The sequence below is a fragment of the Trachymyrmex cornetzi genome, unplaced genomic scaffold (assembly GCF_001594075.2).
Source record: "Trachymyrmex cornetzi isolate Tcor2-1 unplaced genomic scaffold, Tcor1.1 scaffold393, whole genome shotgun sequence".
Lineage (NCBI taxonomy): Eukaryota > Metazoa > Arthropoda > Insecta > Hymenoptera > Formicidae > Trachymyrmex > Trachymyrmex cornetzi.
In genome coordinates, this window is record NW_017298673.1 from 115,053 (window position 1) to 130,219 (window position 15,167).

General features: G+C 34.1%; 1 protein-coding gene across 1 annotated transcript in view; it reads left to right on the forward strand.

Annotated features, from left to right (window-relative positions):
* The window catches only part of CARPA (Carbonic anhydrase-related protein A), a gene marked incomplete at its 5' end in the record, with an annotated part of 103,464 nt that overhangs the window by 36,621 nt on the left and 51,676 nt on the right, over nt 1–15,167 (forward strand). Inside the window, one exon of the mRNA XM_018512173.1 lies at nt 7,852–7,988. Coding sequence (XP_018367675.1) covers nt 7,852–7,988 — 137 coding nt within the window. The remainder of the gene's footprint in view (nt 1–7,851; nt 7,989–15,167) is intronic.

The window sequence follows — 15,167 nt, forward strand, 5'->3', positions numbered from 1 at the left end:
TCGAGCTCGCCTCAGGTTCCACGTGATGAATGCTATAATAGCCTACCTGCCTTCGGGTGATAAGAAAGTAATCATTCCATCTGCCCACCGTTATTTCATTATCTCTTCCCCGTGCTTGCCCCGAGAGCGACCATCCCTATTCGTTGCACCGACATCAACGAGCTGCTTCTTAATAACGGTCGAGGAGGTAATTATGCGATTATGCGCAAGTAAAACTCAATGAATTAGCAACGAGAAGATGAAGCTGCGGTGTCTGCGGTTTAGCGAATTTGGATGCATTTCCGTAATAGCGACCGAGACTCATGGCGCGACATTCTAATCTTATTTCGTGATTATCGCGATATATCATTCTCTTACTCAAAATTGCTTTTATGGATATTATTAGTCTTACGAAGATATTATTAGTCTTACGAAGAAACGATTGAAAATAATTGGATAACCATTCGCGTCTAACATTTTACATTATTCGCTGTAATAGTATTTTCACTAATGGTACACGGAGAAAATTTTATATTAAGTTTTAATACAATTTTAAATTAGACTTTACTATGTCTTGTATTTTCGATGGACTCTCACAACATGATTCCGACTTAATTTTTACTATGGTAATATTAATTTTTATCACATAAATAAAATAATTATTTTGTTTATGCCATATTCTAACATGAAAACAGTTAGGTAATTTTTATTATGGTACACAAACAAAATTTGCTAGGTATATTTGATTTTGTAATAAAAAATTTTTACTATGAAAAAGTGTAAAAATTACGTTATATTATTGTTTTTAAAAAAATATAGCATTTAAACTTATAATTTACATGAAGACCGCAGCTACTACCACATTATAGTAATTTTAAATATAAAATTTTCTTCGTGTATTTTTTCACAAGGATGACATAACCAAAAAAATGGAATTTTTACCAAATCAAATTTTTTTAATATAAGTTATCGCATTTTGCGTTCGTATTCTGCTGCGCAAAATCTAATTTGTTCGAGTAATCCATAGAAAATAACACTTAATAATAATCTCGTTTGAGTTATTTGGACATTATATTCGCTTCTCCTGACTATTTGTACAGAGAACTGTACATTACTGCGATTAATATATACTATCATATCAAATGTGTCACTCGCAACGAATCGATTTGAAACGTACCGGAGTGACAGTTGTCCCTACAGTTCGAGAACTTATCCATCATCATATGAAGTTATAACCGAAAAACAAAATAATTATATCAAAAGTTTCTCTCATCGTAAAACTCGCCGTAAATTGTAAGAATAACTGAACCCTATATAAGTAATACAATTTTTTCTAATTAAGTAATAAACTCGATGTAATCGAGTCAGGCAGACAACTTGTACGACTTACTAATGTTGTTAAATTTACCGTATAATTACCTACAAAGAGCGAATAGACCAATATTGTATAATATCCTAGGCCATATAGAATCCTGTTATCTCTATTATATCAAGAACTTCTCTAGATCTCTTTGTAAAATTAACTGACTCGTATTCTTGTCCCGTCATTATGTATGTGAGTGAAACATTTAATAAACTTTAGCCGGATCCGTTAGCGTTACGATAGAATGTGCGTGATCGATCCTAATTGGATCCCGTGGCTTTAAATTGGTCTGTTCTCGGACCGATACAACGTAGCTATGTCCGCGAAGAACAATGGGCTTAATTTAATAGAATACGGTCCGATGTGGTTTAGGTCCGATCGTCCACTGGTGCGAATCGATTTAAACGGCGCCCATGTAACTATAATCCAATAGTAGATTACACGTCCGGTACATACATACGATGCTTTCCGCGAGCTAATAATTCACTGTCACGCGTAATGTATTTCGTACCGAACAAAGTGCGCACAATAAAATTAATATAGTAATATATCTCACGATACTGTTTTGCAGAAGTAATTCATTCTCAGAACAGTTTCTCCCTTATGCTTGATTTCGCTCCTGGGGACGTAGCGTGTTTATCGCAACGATAAATATTATACACGATTCCGCTAAAGAGGCGATATTTCGTTAATAAGTTTACGACTTAATGAACTGAAAAATGTAACGATACTGTGCGATGTAAAACGGCTATGAATATCATAAACGCGCACGACCGACTTGTAGAACATTTTTATTTTTTCGCGGCATGTATTTGTTACGGAGCGTAGATTACGTATGAACGTTTTATGTCCCTCGAGCACGCTAGTATCTGAATAGTGATACGAAATCTAAATTGCAACAAAATACTTCAGGCATCTCTCCGCAATTGCGTGCCCGCACGCACGTAGTCAGCAGGCGTGTGTTTGAGGATCTTGATCTGATTAAATCGTGAATCCGTGTAATGCTGATAAGCAGATACGCATAAAGTAAGGTTGGGTTACCAGACGTCTCCGTTTTCCGGGGACAAGTCCCGGGATTTTTATGTACTACTGATAGTAATTTAAGGAATGGCAAACATTGAAAACATTTTTAATATTAAAATCCGGTTTACCTACCAGTGCAGTTTGTTAACATTATAGAAGTACCAACGTTTCTTATTTACTAAAAGGATCAAGCAAATAAATTATTATGAAAATAAAGAAAACCAAATATTTCATTAGTATAAAGGATAAAATTATTGAAAAGTTAAAAAATTTCAGAGAATCTTTTATGTAAGAAATATAATATTAATCTAAAAAATAGAAATGAAAACAATAATCGCTTAATATTTTTAGTATTAAGTAGAACAAAGCAATATAGGATAAACTAGGGTATTATGGTCATACGGAAAAGATGGCCATAGGCCATAATTTCTCCAATAATTGATAAATAGTGCATTTTTATAGTCATTCTTAAAGGTAATCAATATTTACAGTAGTTCATATGAGTACACTGTTCAAAATAACAATATTATAAATATTATCCAATATTTTTTCTTTCGACTATCTGCAAACTTTTGCACGTGTCTGTTAAAAACTGTTATAATGTCTAATAAATTACAGTTAAGTTGCCATAATCAACATTACATACACACACACAATAAAAGTACGTACATTGAAAAGTGACCTATAATTAATATTTTTATTTTCACTATTTATTTAAAAATACTATCTTTCTTAATATCATGGCCATCTTTTCCCTAAAAATCAGATAAGATGGCAAATGCATACTTTGTAATATTTTGATAAAATTAAAGTTCTGTCAAGTATTTTCTCTTTAATTTCGATAGTATTTGTTACTTTAAACTTCAGTGAAAGTAATATCCCAAATATTGTTAAAAAGTAACAAGAATAAATGTATGTTTTTTGCATTTTAAAAAACTATGGCCATCATACCCGAGTTTATCCTACAAAATAACACTAGTTTTATGTACAGATTTTTTTAAATCTATATTTGTTCTTATACTAGACTGCACTAGAATTTTTCTTTCTCACTTTAGCCAAATATTAAACACCTACCTATTCCACTTTAAGTTCCAAAAGTGTATTAGGGGTGCGTTCCATTTAATGTTCGCAACGCATTTTAATTCGACTATGGAAAATAAATTTCTTTATTTAAAAAAAAAAGAAAGTAAAATCTGTCCTTATTTAATCGCCTGATTTAAAAAAAATGTGATAATCTTAACATGAGGTGTATCTCGTGGCCGTGCAGTATGCGTGCGCGCATGCAGTAACAAAGAAATATGGCGAAGATCGTGGAAGGGTGCGGAAATCGGGCGTTACCACAATGCGAGAATGTCGCGCGACGAATCGACCGGAATGAAAAGAGAAAGCATTTACACATGCACCGCGTGCGTCATTTAATAAACTCTCGCGTGGCCAACGCGATGGCGTGCCATTTCCTCCGACATAAATTCCGCAGTAAGGAAAAGCAAAAACGCGATAGAATGTGTGTCGCGGGATTGCGAATAATAACAGCCTTCTCGCGTTAAGAAACCAAGTCCGCGGCCTTCTTTAAGCCGCGCGTGTTCTCGCTTCACGTGCGAGCAAAGTTGTAAAAAGAGCGTTCCGGGGAATGTATAACAACTTGTAGAAAATAAATCAAAAAATAATATCCCTCTGCGTCATATCAACCCATTTTTCACGCCGCCGCAACCGATTGAGATTTATGGTGCGAGAGTTTAGTGATTTTATACATTGAAATCATAAGCGGAAGTAACACTTGGGGGTAGGTGATGCTCTTTCAACAGACGTCAAAATTAATTTACATATATGTCTCTCTATCTCGTTTTCATTATAATAGCTATGCATTTTATATCGCTACTGTTAAATTTATAGTGTCTATTATTATATCAATTTGAGTTATTTTTAATCATTTCTGTAGGTCGCCACTGCTCTTATTCAAATATATCGTCAATTTATAACAAAGACAATGAAGTTGAACAATTTAACTCTTTTGCCAATAGGTACTCATATCCAATTTTAAACAGTAAAAATTTTTATATTTTTGCGTGAATTTTGTTTACGGTTCAAAAACCTCATTCTTCGGACAACAAAGAACTTTGCAGAACTGCACAAATTTTATCTCGTTCTCACTTTTATATTTTTTTCGAGAATTTTGTGAAACACAATACTAGTGAGAAGAGATGAAAAATTATGTATTGATAGAAGAGTTAACTACAGGAATGTATTAACTTTTAAAGGATGGGAAAACCAATATAAACTGAGAAAAAAAAGGATAAAATTTAATAAATATTTATTTAAATGTACTAACTTAACATTTACTTACAGTAAATAAATATTTATTAAGTAAAAAAATGATATTTAAATCGAATTAATGATTTTCATACCAAATAGATACATGTTTACATTTAATATGTTCTGCTAGTACCATTCAAACAAATATTTATTAAAATTCACTTCAAAATAGCGCAGGAACAATATTAATTTTGAGGTAAGAGAAATACAATAAAATAATAATAATAAAGAATTATAATAAATCTTATTGAAGGAAAAGTTTTCAAATTTTGAGAGATTTCCGCCTTTTCAAAGTTAAATTTTATTTACTTATTTACAAATTTAGCTTATTGTTTTATATACTTTAATATATATAACATTGATTACTTAGAAATTAAGCAATTCAATTATAAAAACGGATTGATTAACATTTTGATAGATATGACAAAGTGTTATTTAACACAGGAGATTGGGCTACCATTGCTCTTTTGATGTCTAACAATGTAAAAAAAGAAAAAAAAACTTTGTCTAACATATAACGCTTTATAGCTCTTTAATAAATGAGTTCCGTTCGATAAAGTGAATCGCACACGCACGTCAGGTACAGAGAGAAGCTCACGTGACGACCAAGGATAAAAAAAGTGCGCATTCTAGCGCGAAAAAGCTAATTACAACGAGGTTAATTGCACCGCTATTACGACACTAAAGTGTCGACGTGTTGTTGCTGTCACACATGAGCATGCGTGCATACGTGCGTGTGTTTGTGCGCAGACCTATCCACAGTATTCCACAGGGTTGTCCGCTATCGAACCGATACGCACGTTTATCGAGGCCGTAAGTTTTGATTATGCTCGCGTGCCAGCACGTCATTACGTGTCATCCCTTGTATCCCGCTCGGAGGATTCTCAGTGTTAATATACGAGCTTGAAACGCATTTGCGTTTGCACATCTGTTTCGCTAAGCGCATACATGGGGTAGTCTAAAATGCTCGGGTTTATTTGTGTAATATTGATCTTATCTAGTATGCTACTGTCTATCTATAATTGTTTGCATGTACAACGGCACCGAGAAAATTATAGCGTAATTATGACGCGGTGAATTTGATAATTACATTGAGAAAAATTTCTAGTTGAAAATGAACGAACTGGAAGAGCCTAATCATATAAATTAGAATTTTGATTACCTCAACTAGAATTATAATAGATTCAACCAGAAAATTTTGATTTGTCCATTTTCAACCAGAGCTCCAATTAATGCAACAACATTCTTTCCAGTGTGTGATAAATAATGATAAAAAAGTTCGATAAGAGAGATTTTCTACTGACAAATAAAAACAAGCAAACGAGCTTTTTGTGCAATTAATTTCATAATATTTTAATCCTCCGTTTTTGCGATTATATTTTTACTCCTTTCTGCCCAAGTTTTCTTTACTGTTCTATATAGGCTTTCAAAAAATGAGGAAAAGTTCAGGATTATTTTTCCAATATCTGTGTTACATTACCAAGCAGTTTTTTAAGTATTAAAATCTTTATTTAATAAAAATTGAATTTGAGGAAAAATTAAAAAGAGATAAAAATTTGTTTAAAGATGTATACTTTAACAATAAAGATACTGATCTCTTCTTCTTTATTTCGAAGAAATTTAAGAGTACAATTTTGCTAGTATAAAAAAGACCTAAATTGAAGAGTTTAAATGTTTCATACATCTAGTGTACTCACTGCAGAATTGATGAAAGTGGTAGTAGTTATTAATTTTATCAATATGAGGAATATTATGCCATATTTACTTCCAATATTATAATTATTTTAATTAATTACAATTCAACACGAACAATTTGTGTTTTCTTTTTATGAATAAATTAATTATGGCTAATTAGACACAATGAAAATCTACAATTTTAGGGCATTCTATGTATAATGCTATCTCTCGAATGATATCAGTATGTGTGAGTTTCTCATTTATCATTATATTACCAAATTCCTGCGTTAGTATACTCGGTGTGTTGCTTATACGAGTTGTTATATTAATAATTTATTGTTTACCTTTAACGTGTTACACATAAATCGCGATTTCATCAGAATTGTTGATTGACCGTGATTTTGTAAACAAATAATTATTAGAAAAACAAAAATTTCGCTCACGTCAAAAACATTTTTCAGGAAAATTTATTATTCCTCATAAGAATGAGTGGATTAAAAAAGTAACTTGTTATTTTTTCGATTTCAGTGAATGAAGTGATAAATTGATCCATCGGATACAAATCTAAATAAATACATATAAATACGAATGAGAATAGAATTAACATCGATTTTTGTGTATAATTGTATTTAATACCTCACGGATATTATCTGTAAATATTGAATGTAATCCGAGAAATACAAGGACACAACGCAGTTCGTGCCTTTTCGCTCAGATTCGCGACCGTGGATTCGTTAAGCTGCTTTCTCGAGATATCGATCCTCGCGGGTGACGTGAAGAAAGTTAAATTTCTCAGAGGAGTGCCGGGGAAAACGCGAACGTCGGTCGGTCCCTAAGACGGAAGTATCGGAAGGGAGTTGCGTTGGTCCCTGGCGTACGAAGCTGGCGAAACGAGTTCAAAATCCCTTCTGCTGTGCGAAACTTGACGCGGGCCGGACAAGAAACGGACCGGTCGGCGCGACCAGCCGGAAAAGTTGAAATTATAAAAATTTCAGATTTCCGAGCGGTTGACACGTGACACGACGATTCATACTCAAACAGAGAAAATAAGAATCTCTCTTGGGAATTTGCGCGACCGAGTTTCTCTCATACTTCCCAGTTGCCCGGAGATACGATACAAGTACAAAATTTCGAGATAAAATAACGCATTCAGCATGTTTTTCGACAACGTTTTAATAAAAAGAACGTTTTGACAATAACGGTCTTTTTGTTTAAAAAAATTGTTATATATTGGATAACAACTATCTAATTATTATATAAATGGAATCTTTTCATGAAAAGGATAGTTTTGTTGAAGTATCCAAAAATTTAACTAACAATAAATTTGTATTTAACTTCATTTTTAGATACTTTAAAATCGTTTTTTCCATGTTCTTTTTTTCTATTAGAATTGCTAAAGTTTTCTCAAATTCATTATAAGTTCGTCTTTTACTTTTCTTAATTTTTTACTGTTTTCAGTCTTTTTTGCCATATTGACATATGATATCTTTTTGCAGGACCTTCGTTTTGGGGTTTGATAAATCCGCAGTGGTCTCTTTGCACCAAAGGAAGGCGGCAGAGTCCCATCAACATCGAGCCGGACAAGTTGCTTTTCGATCGTCACTTGAGACCGGTGCACGTCGACAAACACAGGGTAATCTATTTAATCTTTCAGTCCACAAAATTGCAAAGTGATTTGCGAGTAGAATTCTTACAGGTCTCCGGATACGGAAGCATGTGGTAAAGTCAGAATCTCGTGGAAAAAGTTACAATTAAAAATTTGATGTGTTGTAGAGAGATTTAGTAAATTTTATTGAGAGAATGCCAGATTATATTGTATCAATATTTAATTAACGACGCATAAAATTAATTATACAAAGTATTTCGCCGTAAAATATGCTCTAAATTTGCAGAACGTCACGCGCACCTATCGAATTAAATTTCAATTGCAGATGTTTCAAATTTACGGTAAATATTTTCACATTATTACATAATTTACCAATTTCCAATAAATAAAGATTTAACACGACATCGGATATCCTGTGTATCATTGCACGTTCGAGTATGATCTCGAGACAAAAGGAACGAAGAAGTAAAATGCCGAAGTTCGGTCTTGTTCCGTGTGCACGTCCACTTCAAATGAAGACGAAAGAGTCGTCTGATGGACGCTCGTTAGTCAAGCGAAGTACATACTGGGTGTCCCTCGGCGGGATGATGAAATTGCTGGGGTTTTTGCGTTTGGCGGACAGGTAATGAGAGATACCTCTCATTGATATTAATGATTTCCAAACGTGGCCACTCATTATGACTCATGATACATTGTTTACAACGAATACGTTTGAATATGTTGACTATCGCATGTAATTACGCGTCACTCACTATTATGCGCATTGCAATCGAGTTGCTTTGCTCGCAAGATCGATATGTATATATATATATACATATATATATAAATAGCTGCGTTTCATAATTAAAACAAGTCAGAATAAAATTATAACAGTATATGATAATTATTTTAATTATTTGAAGCCTGGTGCACATTATCTCGAATAAAATGAAGTATAAATGGCATCGCAGCTAGAAAAATAAATGCAGTACACGTTAATGAAATTTCATAATTATACAATGTAACTCGATTCACGTACTGAATAAATATATGATTCTGTTTAACGTTAAATATAACAGCAATTTTCATTTTATACATAATTGTATAGCTTTTATTATAATATGCACGCTAAAATTTTATATTTACTGGAATTCTTATTTTGCAAAATAGAAGAGAATTGTTATATTATATGACAATTTCCGCATTGTGAAATAGATACAAATATAAAATTATATCTTTTTGTTTTTATAAAAGATAAAGTTATATATGTAGTGATTGACTTAATATCGAAGCGTTGTATAAACTGGATAAAATTTGCACCAAGTTATTAAGCCGATATTTTAACCAAAATTAATACCGGTATTAAATTAAACTTAAAACGCTAGAAATGATTCATTTGCTTCGAAACACCTTGCGAAAAGCAAGGATAAAATCGGGTTGGTTACCGTAAAAGTATTCCCAGAGCTGTCACGTGATAGTAATGGATTTGGAATTCACCGGCGAGAGCTGCTCCACTTTCTCGCTGTCCATTTTTCACTGGCCGAGTTCGTTGATTCGATAATAAAGCCATTAATTATGAGGCCACCTATTTAACGCTGATTTCCGCTCCATCAGTGAGGATGCCTCCAAGAGCCACGGGGAACGTTAATTTACCATTAAGGAAACATTTATTCATCATACCACTCGTCTGCAGCTCGAAGCTGCTCGGCTCGATTTGATGATAGTAACTTTTAATAATTTTTCAGTGGAACGAAGACATCCAGACATGAAAATTTTAGGAAATCATACGAAACAATCGCGTAATTGAGGAAAATATCTATTATTTTTTCTATTAGAGATAATATATTTCTTACATACATATTCGTTATTTTGAATTTTCGCCTATTTGCATGTACTACAAGTGACTCATGCATGCAGTATGAGCGCATTGAAGAATATATTGAGGGCTCGAAAACCGTTTATAAATGCATGAACGGAAAGTCTCTGTGAACTTTCGATATAGAAGAAGTATGAACTTTCGATGTAGAATGGAAGAACTTGTAACGCGCGCGTTGCTCGATTTACATCTCCATTTATATTCTCATTCATATCTTTTTGCTTTCGGAATACAACTCTATAATTCGAATTTTACCGAGAGAATAAAAAAGAGTAGTGAAAATTATACATGCGAGTATATTGTAGGATTTCGACAAAAGAGAAAAATGAAACATACGTTACTTGCTTAAAACATCACACTCTATTATTCACGTATAAAAATAACGTGCGCTATTTTTTAATACATATTTTTAAATGGCTTTTCTGCCTTGCTTTATAAAATTATATGTATTTTGTATGAAAAAATATCTCGATAAAACAAATTTTTTTTTTTACAAAATCTAACACCGTTCTGTCGTTCCTTTATTATGGCTTTCATTTCTATCAATTTACATCACTTTCGTTCAATATATCACTTTATTTACTGAGCTAAGTTTGGTATTTGTGTCAATAATTATATGATACCATAATTACTGCTGTGATATTAGTAATAGTTATCTATATTTATGTTTCTGTTTAAAAAAAATATAGTTGGCACCGAAGATCATTATAAATTATAATTATTATTTATAATTAAATTGTGTTAAATGCAACTATTTTAATAACAAATAACTATAATTTGTATAGTCATTTTCGTTACCTATATACATATTTTGCTAGAACAAAATAAATATGATTATTATTACTAGAGGAAGGTCACCGATACCGATATACCACTTTGTTTTTAGACTATTTCTTAAACAAAAGGTAAAAATACAACTTCAAAAAACATAAATACAAAGTAAAAAGTGTCTTCTATCAGATAGTATAATTTTTATAATACTGTTTGCAATTTTGCAATAATTTAAGTTTTTCGTAAGTTATGCAAAAATAAGCGTCTGACAAAATGGGCTCCAAAACTGACATAGTAGGCAATAATACCAACATTCCTATTCTATAAATAAAGATATATCCTATTCTGTAAAGAAAACTAATTTATGAAACTATAAACATTTAAAATGACATAATATTATCAATAATACAGTCACTATTATTTTAATTACGCAATTTGCAAAAGAACCGTAAGAATTTTCTTCTCGAATTCATAGAATTGGTTTTTAGCTGATTTGGTATAGAATAAGCCACAAATATATGAATTATGAGTTTGTACTTCTTTAATTAGCTAAACAGATCATGATTTTATTAGTATTAATAAAGTACAATAGTTAGTTTCTGAGAAATAAGGGGGTGTCACTTTAGAAGACCTATGTCAGTATCGGCAACTTTCCTCTAACATTATAGATATATAATAATTATAATTATGATATCATGAAATTATAGTCACAAATATCGAAAAATTTTCCCTCAGTATTCAATTCTGTCGATCTGTGTACTATAAACGTAACGTTTTCACCAAGATATTTCTATCGCGGCACCGAAGCGTTATATGGTCACCTCTTTCCTCATGTTCAATGTGCTCCCACCATTTTCAACGGGACATGCACCGCGCACTGGCATGGGCCGCGGTCTCGGGACGTTATTCCTCAGAAAAGCGAACATGAAAAATGCCCGACTACCGTGACAATGCCCTCTCTCGGGTACGGCATTGGATACGGGTTTTCGCAGATGGATAAGAGTCCTGTCGCCGTATTTCGCCAGCCTCTCCATGCTGACCGAAAACTCCCGCGCGACGATATTGCCCGCGAAGGGATACAATAAATACGGCGCGATCGTGACAATAACTCTTTTGTACCAGATGCAAGCGACCAGAACTGGCTTGCGACGAAGGTATTATTGCGACGTCGGTGTCTCTCAATGTTGACTCCTTTTATCGCGTTTCGTTGCGCCTCGGCGCGAGGTAAAAGAATGTCCGTATCTTTTACAATCTTTATCGCTTCAATAAATGTCGCCTAAAATATAACGATAAATATCAAACATTTCGCTTTGCGTGCAAAACGATACAGCAGGTTAATAAAAAATTTGCGAAGGACGAGTTCGATGCTAGATATATATTTGTGAACCGATGAATTTCGCACAATTTTTCTACTTCCCTTTTTCTTGGCTTCGCTTTCACATTATTCCACGCGTTTTGCTTATTTCTTCGCGATTTTACCAACGTCGTGGCTTCGCTTTCGCATTATTCTATATATGCGTTTCGCTTATTTCCTCGACTTTATCAGTGCAGCGTCCTGGCTTATTCGTTCGTACTGTGCGTTATTCAGCGCAACCAGTTATTTCGTCCACCTATCCTATTCTCGCGGAAGTCGTAGATGTGATACCTATTTCGCTTCCTGTTCCTGTTTCCTCTCCGTTCACGGAAGAAAAGAAAAAGGGAGAAAAGTGCGCATTCTTCGGCCTCGCCGAGCGCAGGGACCGAGACCACAAAGTGTCTTCCGCGGAAATGCACGTGAAAAGGTTTAAACGCACTCTCGAGGTATCGTTTGCCCTGTCGTTCCCCTTTCTTATCACCGTCATCGTTTCCCTCTCACCCTACGCGATCTCGTTTCCATTGCTTCCTCTCTCGCTACGCCCTCATCGTAGAGTCAATCTTTTCCACGTCGCCGTCAGTAGCCGTGTTTCTCACGAGCTGTGCGAGAGCTACATCGTCACCGGATGCATTCCACCGCGCTTTGAAACGAGCCACGAACGGGACTCTTCATTGTTTGTCTACCCTCCAGCAAGCGGCTTCCTCCCTTCGTGTACGCGCAATGAGAGAAGCGCTAAAGAGAGTTCTCTCAAGTATCCTCTTGCCTCTTGCCGCGCTGTTAACCGCGTCGACGCCGCGCCGACCCTCGCCTCTTTCATTGAAACAAGCGCCGTGAAACCGCCATGAACGAGAAATCACACGCGGCGGCAAACACATAGAGGGCGCAAAGTTTTTGAAAGTTTCACTTCAAGCAGGAATCAGAGGGGTCGGAGAAAAAGGATTGAGTTAGCAGCGAGATAAAATGAAGAAATTAAAATGAAAGAAGGAACAAATATATTTTTTTTTATTTATATATGTTTGTATATGTATATACATACGTACACTTTTTGTTTAAAAAAAGTTATACCTGCAGGTCTAAACTTTGCGATCGTTTTCTTGATAACAATGGTAGATACAGCTTCGACACATAGGATACTTACTTTCTCGTAAGTATAAAATAATCCTATAGCATTTTGTCGTATTTGTCATCGTTTTCGAGATAATGGCTCTTTTGTCTAAATTTGTGCGTGTATAACTTTCTTTGTCAAAGATTGCATATAATTTTGAAGAATCTTTTCCGAAGAGAATACGAATCTTTCAGTTTCTGGCAAGGATGAGATTCTAGCTCGACTCTTGATTTGTAGGAAGCGTGTGGAGAGGCGAGACGAAGCTGAGCTTCGTACGACGGAAACCGCACTGTGACGTCACACCTGGTCTCGCCTGGTCCCGCTATTTAAACGTGGTCTCGGGCCGTTTCATAGTCGACGCCAACCGACCAACCGACCGACCGACCGACCCCCGTTGGTACGACGAAGTCGTGCGAAACCGGGGAAGGGGACCTCGTGAATTTATACGCCGTTTAACCCGGTTAAAACTTTGGCACTTAAATTAAACAATAGAACGAACCGCGCGCCCGGGCACCTCCTGGAGTCGAACGTACGTCTTCGGCTCAGCGGAGCTTGTTCCAGCCGTTTCATCTCTCTTCCAGTCCTTCTTGCTTTCTCTCAGAGTCCCTTCGTATGGCCAGTCCGCCCGCGAAAACGTCTATAGATCGCTTCAAGTACGGTAGCAGACGTAGATACGGTAGAGATACCATAATTTCGCTATAGAAACTTACGTTTCCGATGAAACCTAATTCCCCTCGGTCAATTTCTATCCGGCTCTTCTCGCTATTGTCCCATCTGCTGCAATTGGGTGATATAATGAAATGGATTTTGGCGTTTAATTGTCGGTATTTTATTCCAAGATCATAAATTATTAGATTTTTCTGTGAATTGACATAATGTATTAAAATACACTGAGAGAAAAGTCTTTGATATTTGTGACTACAATTGTATGGTAAAATAATTATTAATTATAGTGAATATAATTATTTACAAATTTTCATTTACTATTTATGTGGTAATAATAACTAAAAAATATGTTAAGAAAAAACTGACGATTTTCAAGCAGTGTATGTGAGACTTATTAACCCTTACCGTACTAATATGGGTAACTCGTGACCGAGGGACTCCTGTTCGTGCAAGTTTCTTTGAGTCTTTCGGTAATTATAAATTATACTACGTTTTATTTATATTTTCCAAAATAAAGAGTCAATATTTATTCTAGAAAGTTGAAAGTATGTTGGTGAATTTTTAGAGATTTTTTTAATTATTTTGAAGGGGTGGAAAAACGAAGAGATTTGAAGTGATCCTTGATGGTATGGATGAGGCACTAAATTGTAGATGGTACGGTAAGGGTTAATAGCACATTATTTGCACGATTTAAACAATTATAAATACATAATTGTTCTAAAAATAGCTATAAATTATAGTTAAATTATGTATATTATAGTTAATCGCAACCATTTTTTTCTCTCAATGTAAAACAGTAAAAGGTCTTACATTGAAAAGAATTAGTTGAATTAACTTGAATTATGTATACAATAATCAAACTATTTATTTATCATGTTAATTCAACCATGCTCTTTTTCCCTTGTAATTATAATAATCAGATATTTGGATATTATTACTACATATGCATTAATCAAACTCTAACCGATATTATACCTAAAGGTTGCCTACCAAAATATTTGATTTTAGTCATCAGAAATTCTGTTTACTTACATCAAAGCTTAATCAAACATATCTTGTTAATTCAACCATGACTGTTTCTTCTATGTATGATTATTTAAAGCACATATCAATCATAAATATTTTACTAATTTATTTAACAACAATACAGTTAAATAATTGGCTCGCATTATTTTACAAATTGAAGTTGTAATAAATTCTAATTATAATGAAGAAAATTTAATTAATTACAACGGATTATTTTTAAAGAATTATAAATAATTGTAACAAAGAAATTTTAATAAATTTTAAAGTAATCTAGCAAGTAACGAAAGTAATGTAGAAATTTTGTAAAGTAAAATTTAGCCATTCTGTATATATCGGCGTTACTTGCCTGTAATTTTATTGCAACAAGTGATCGAGTAGATTTCGGTCGGAACGGCATCAGGCCTTTACGAGCTACTTCTATCTCTGGCG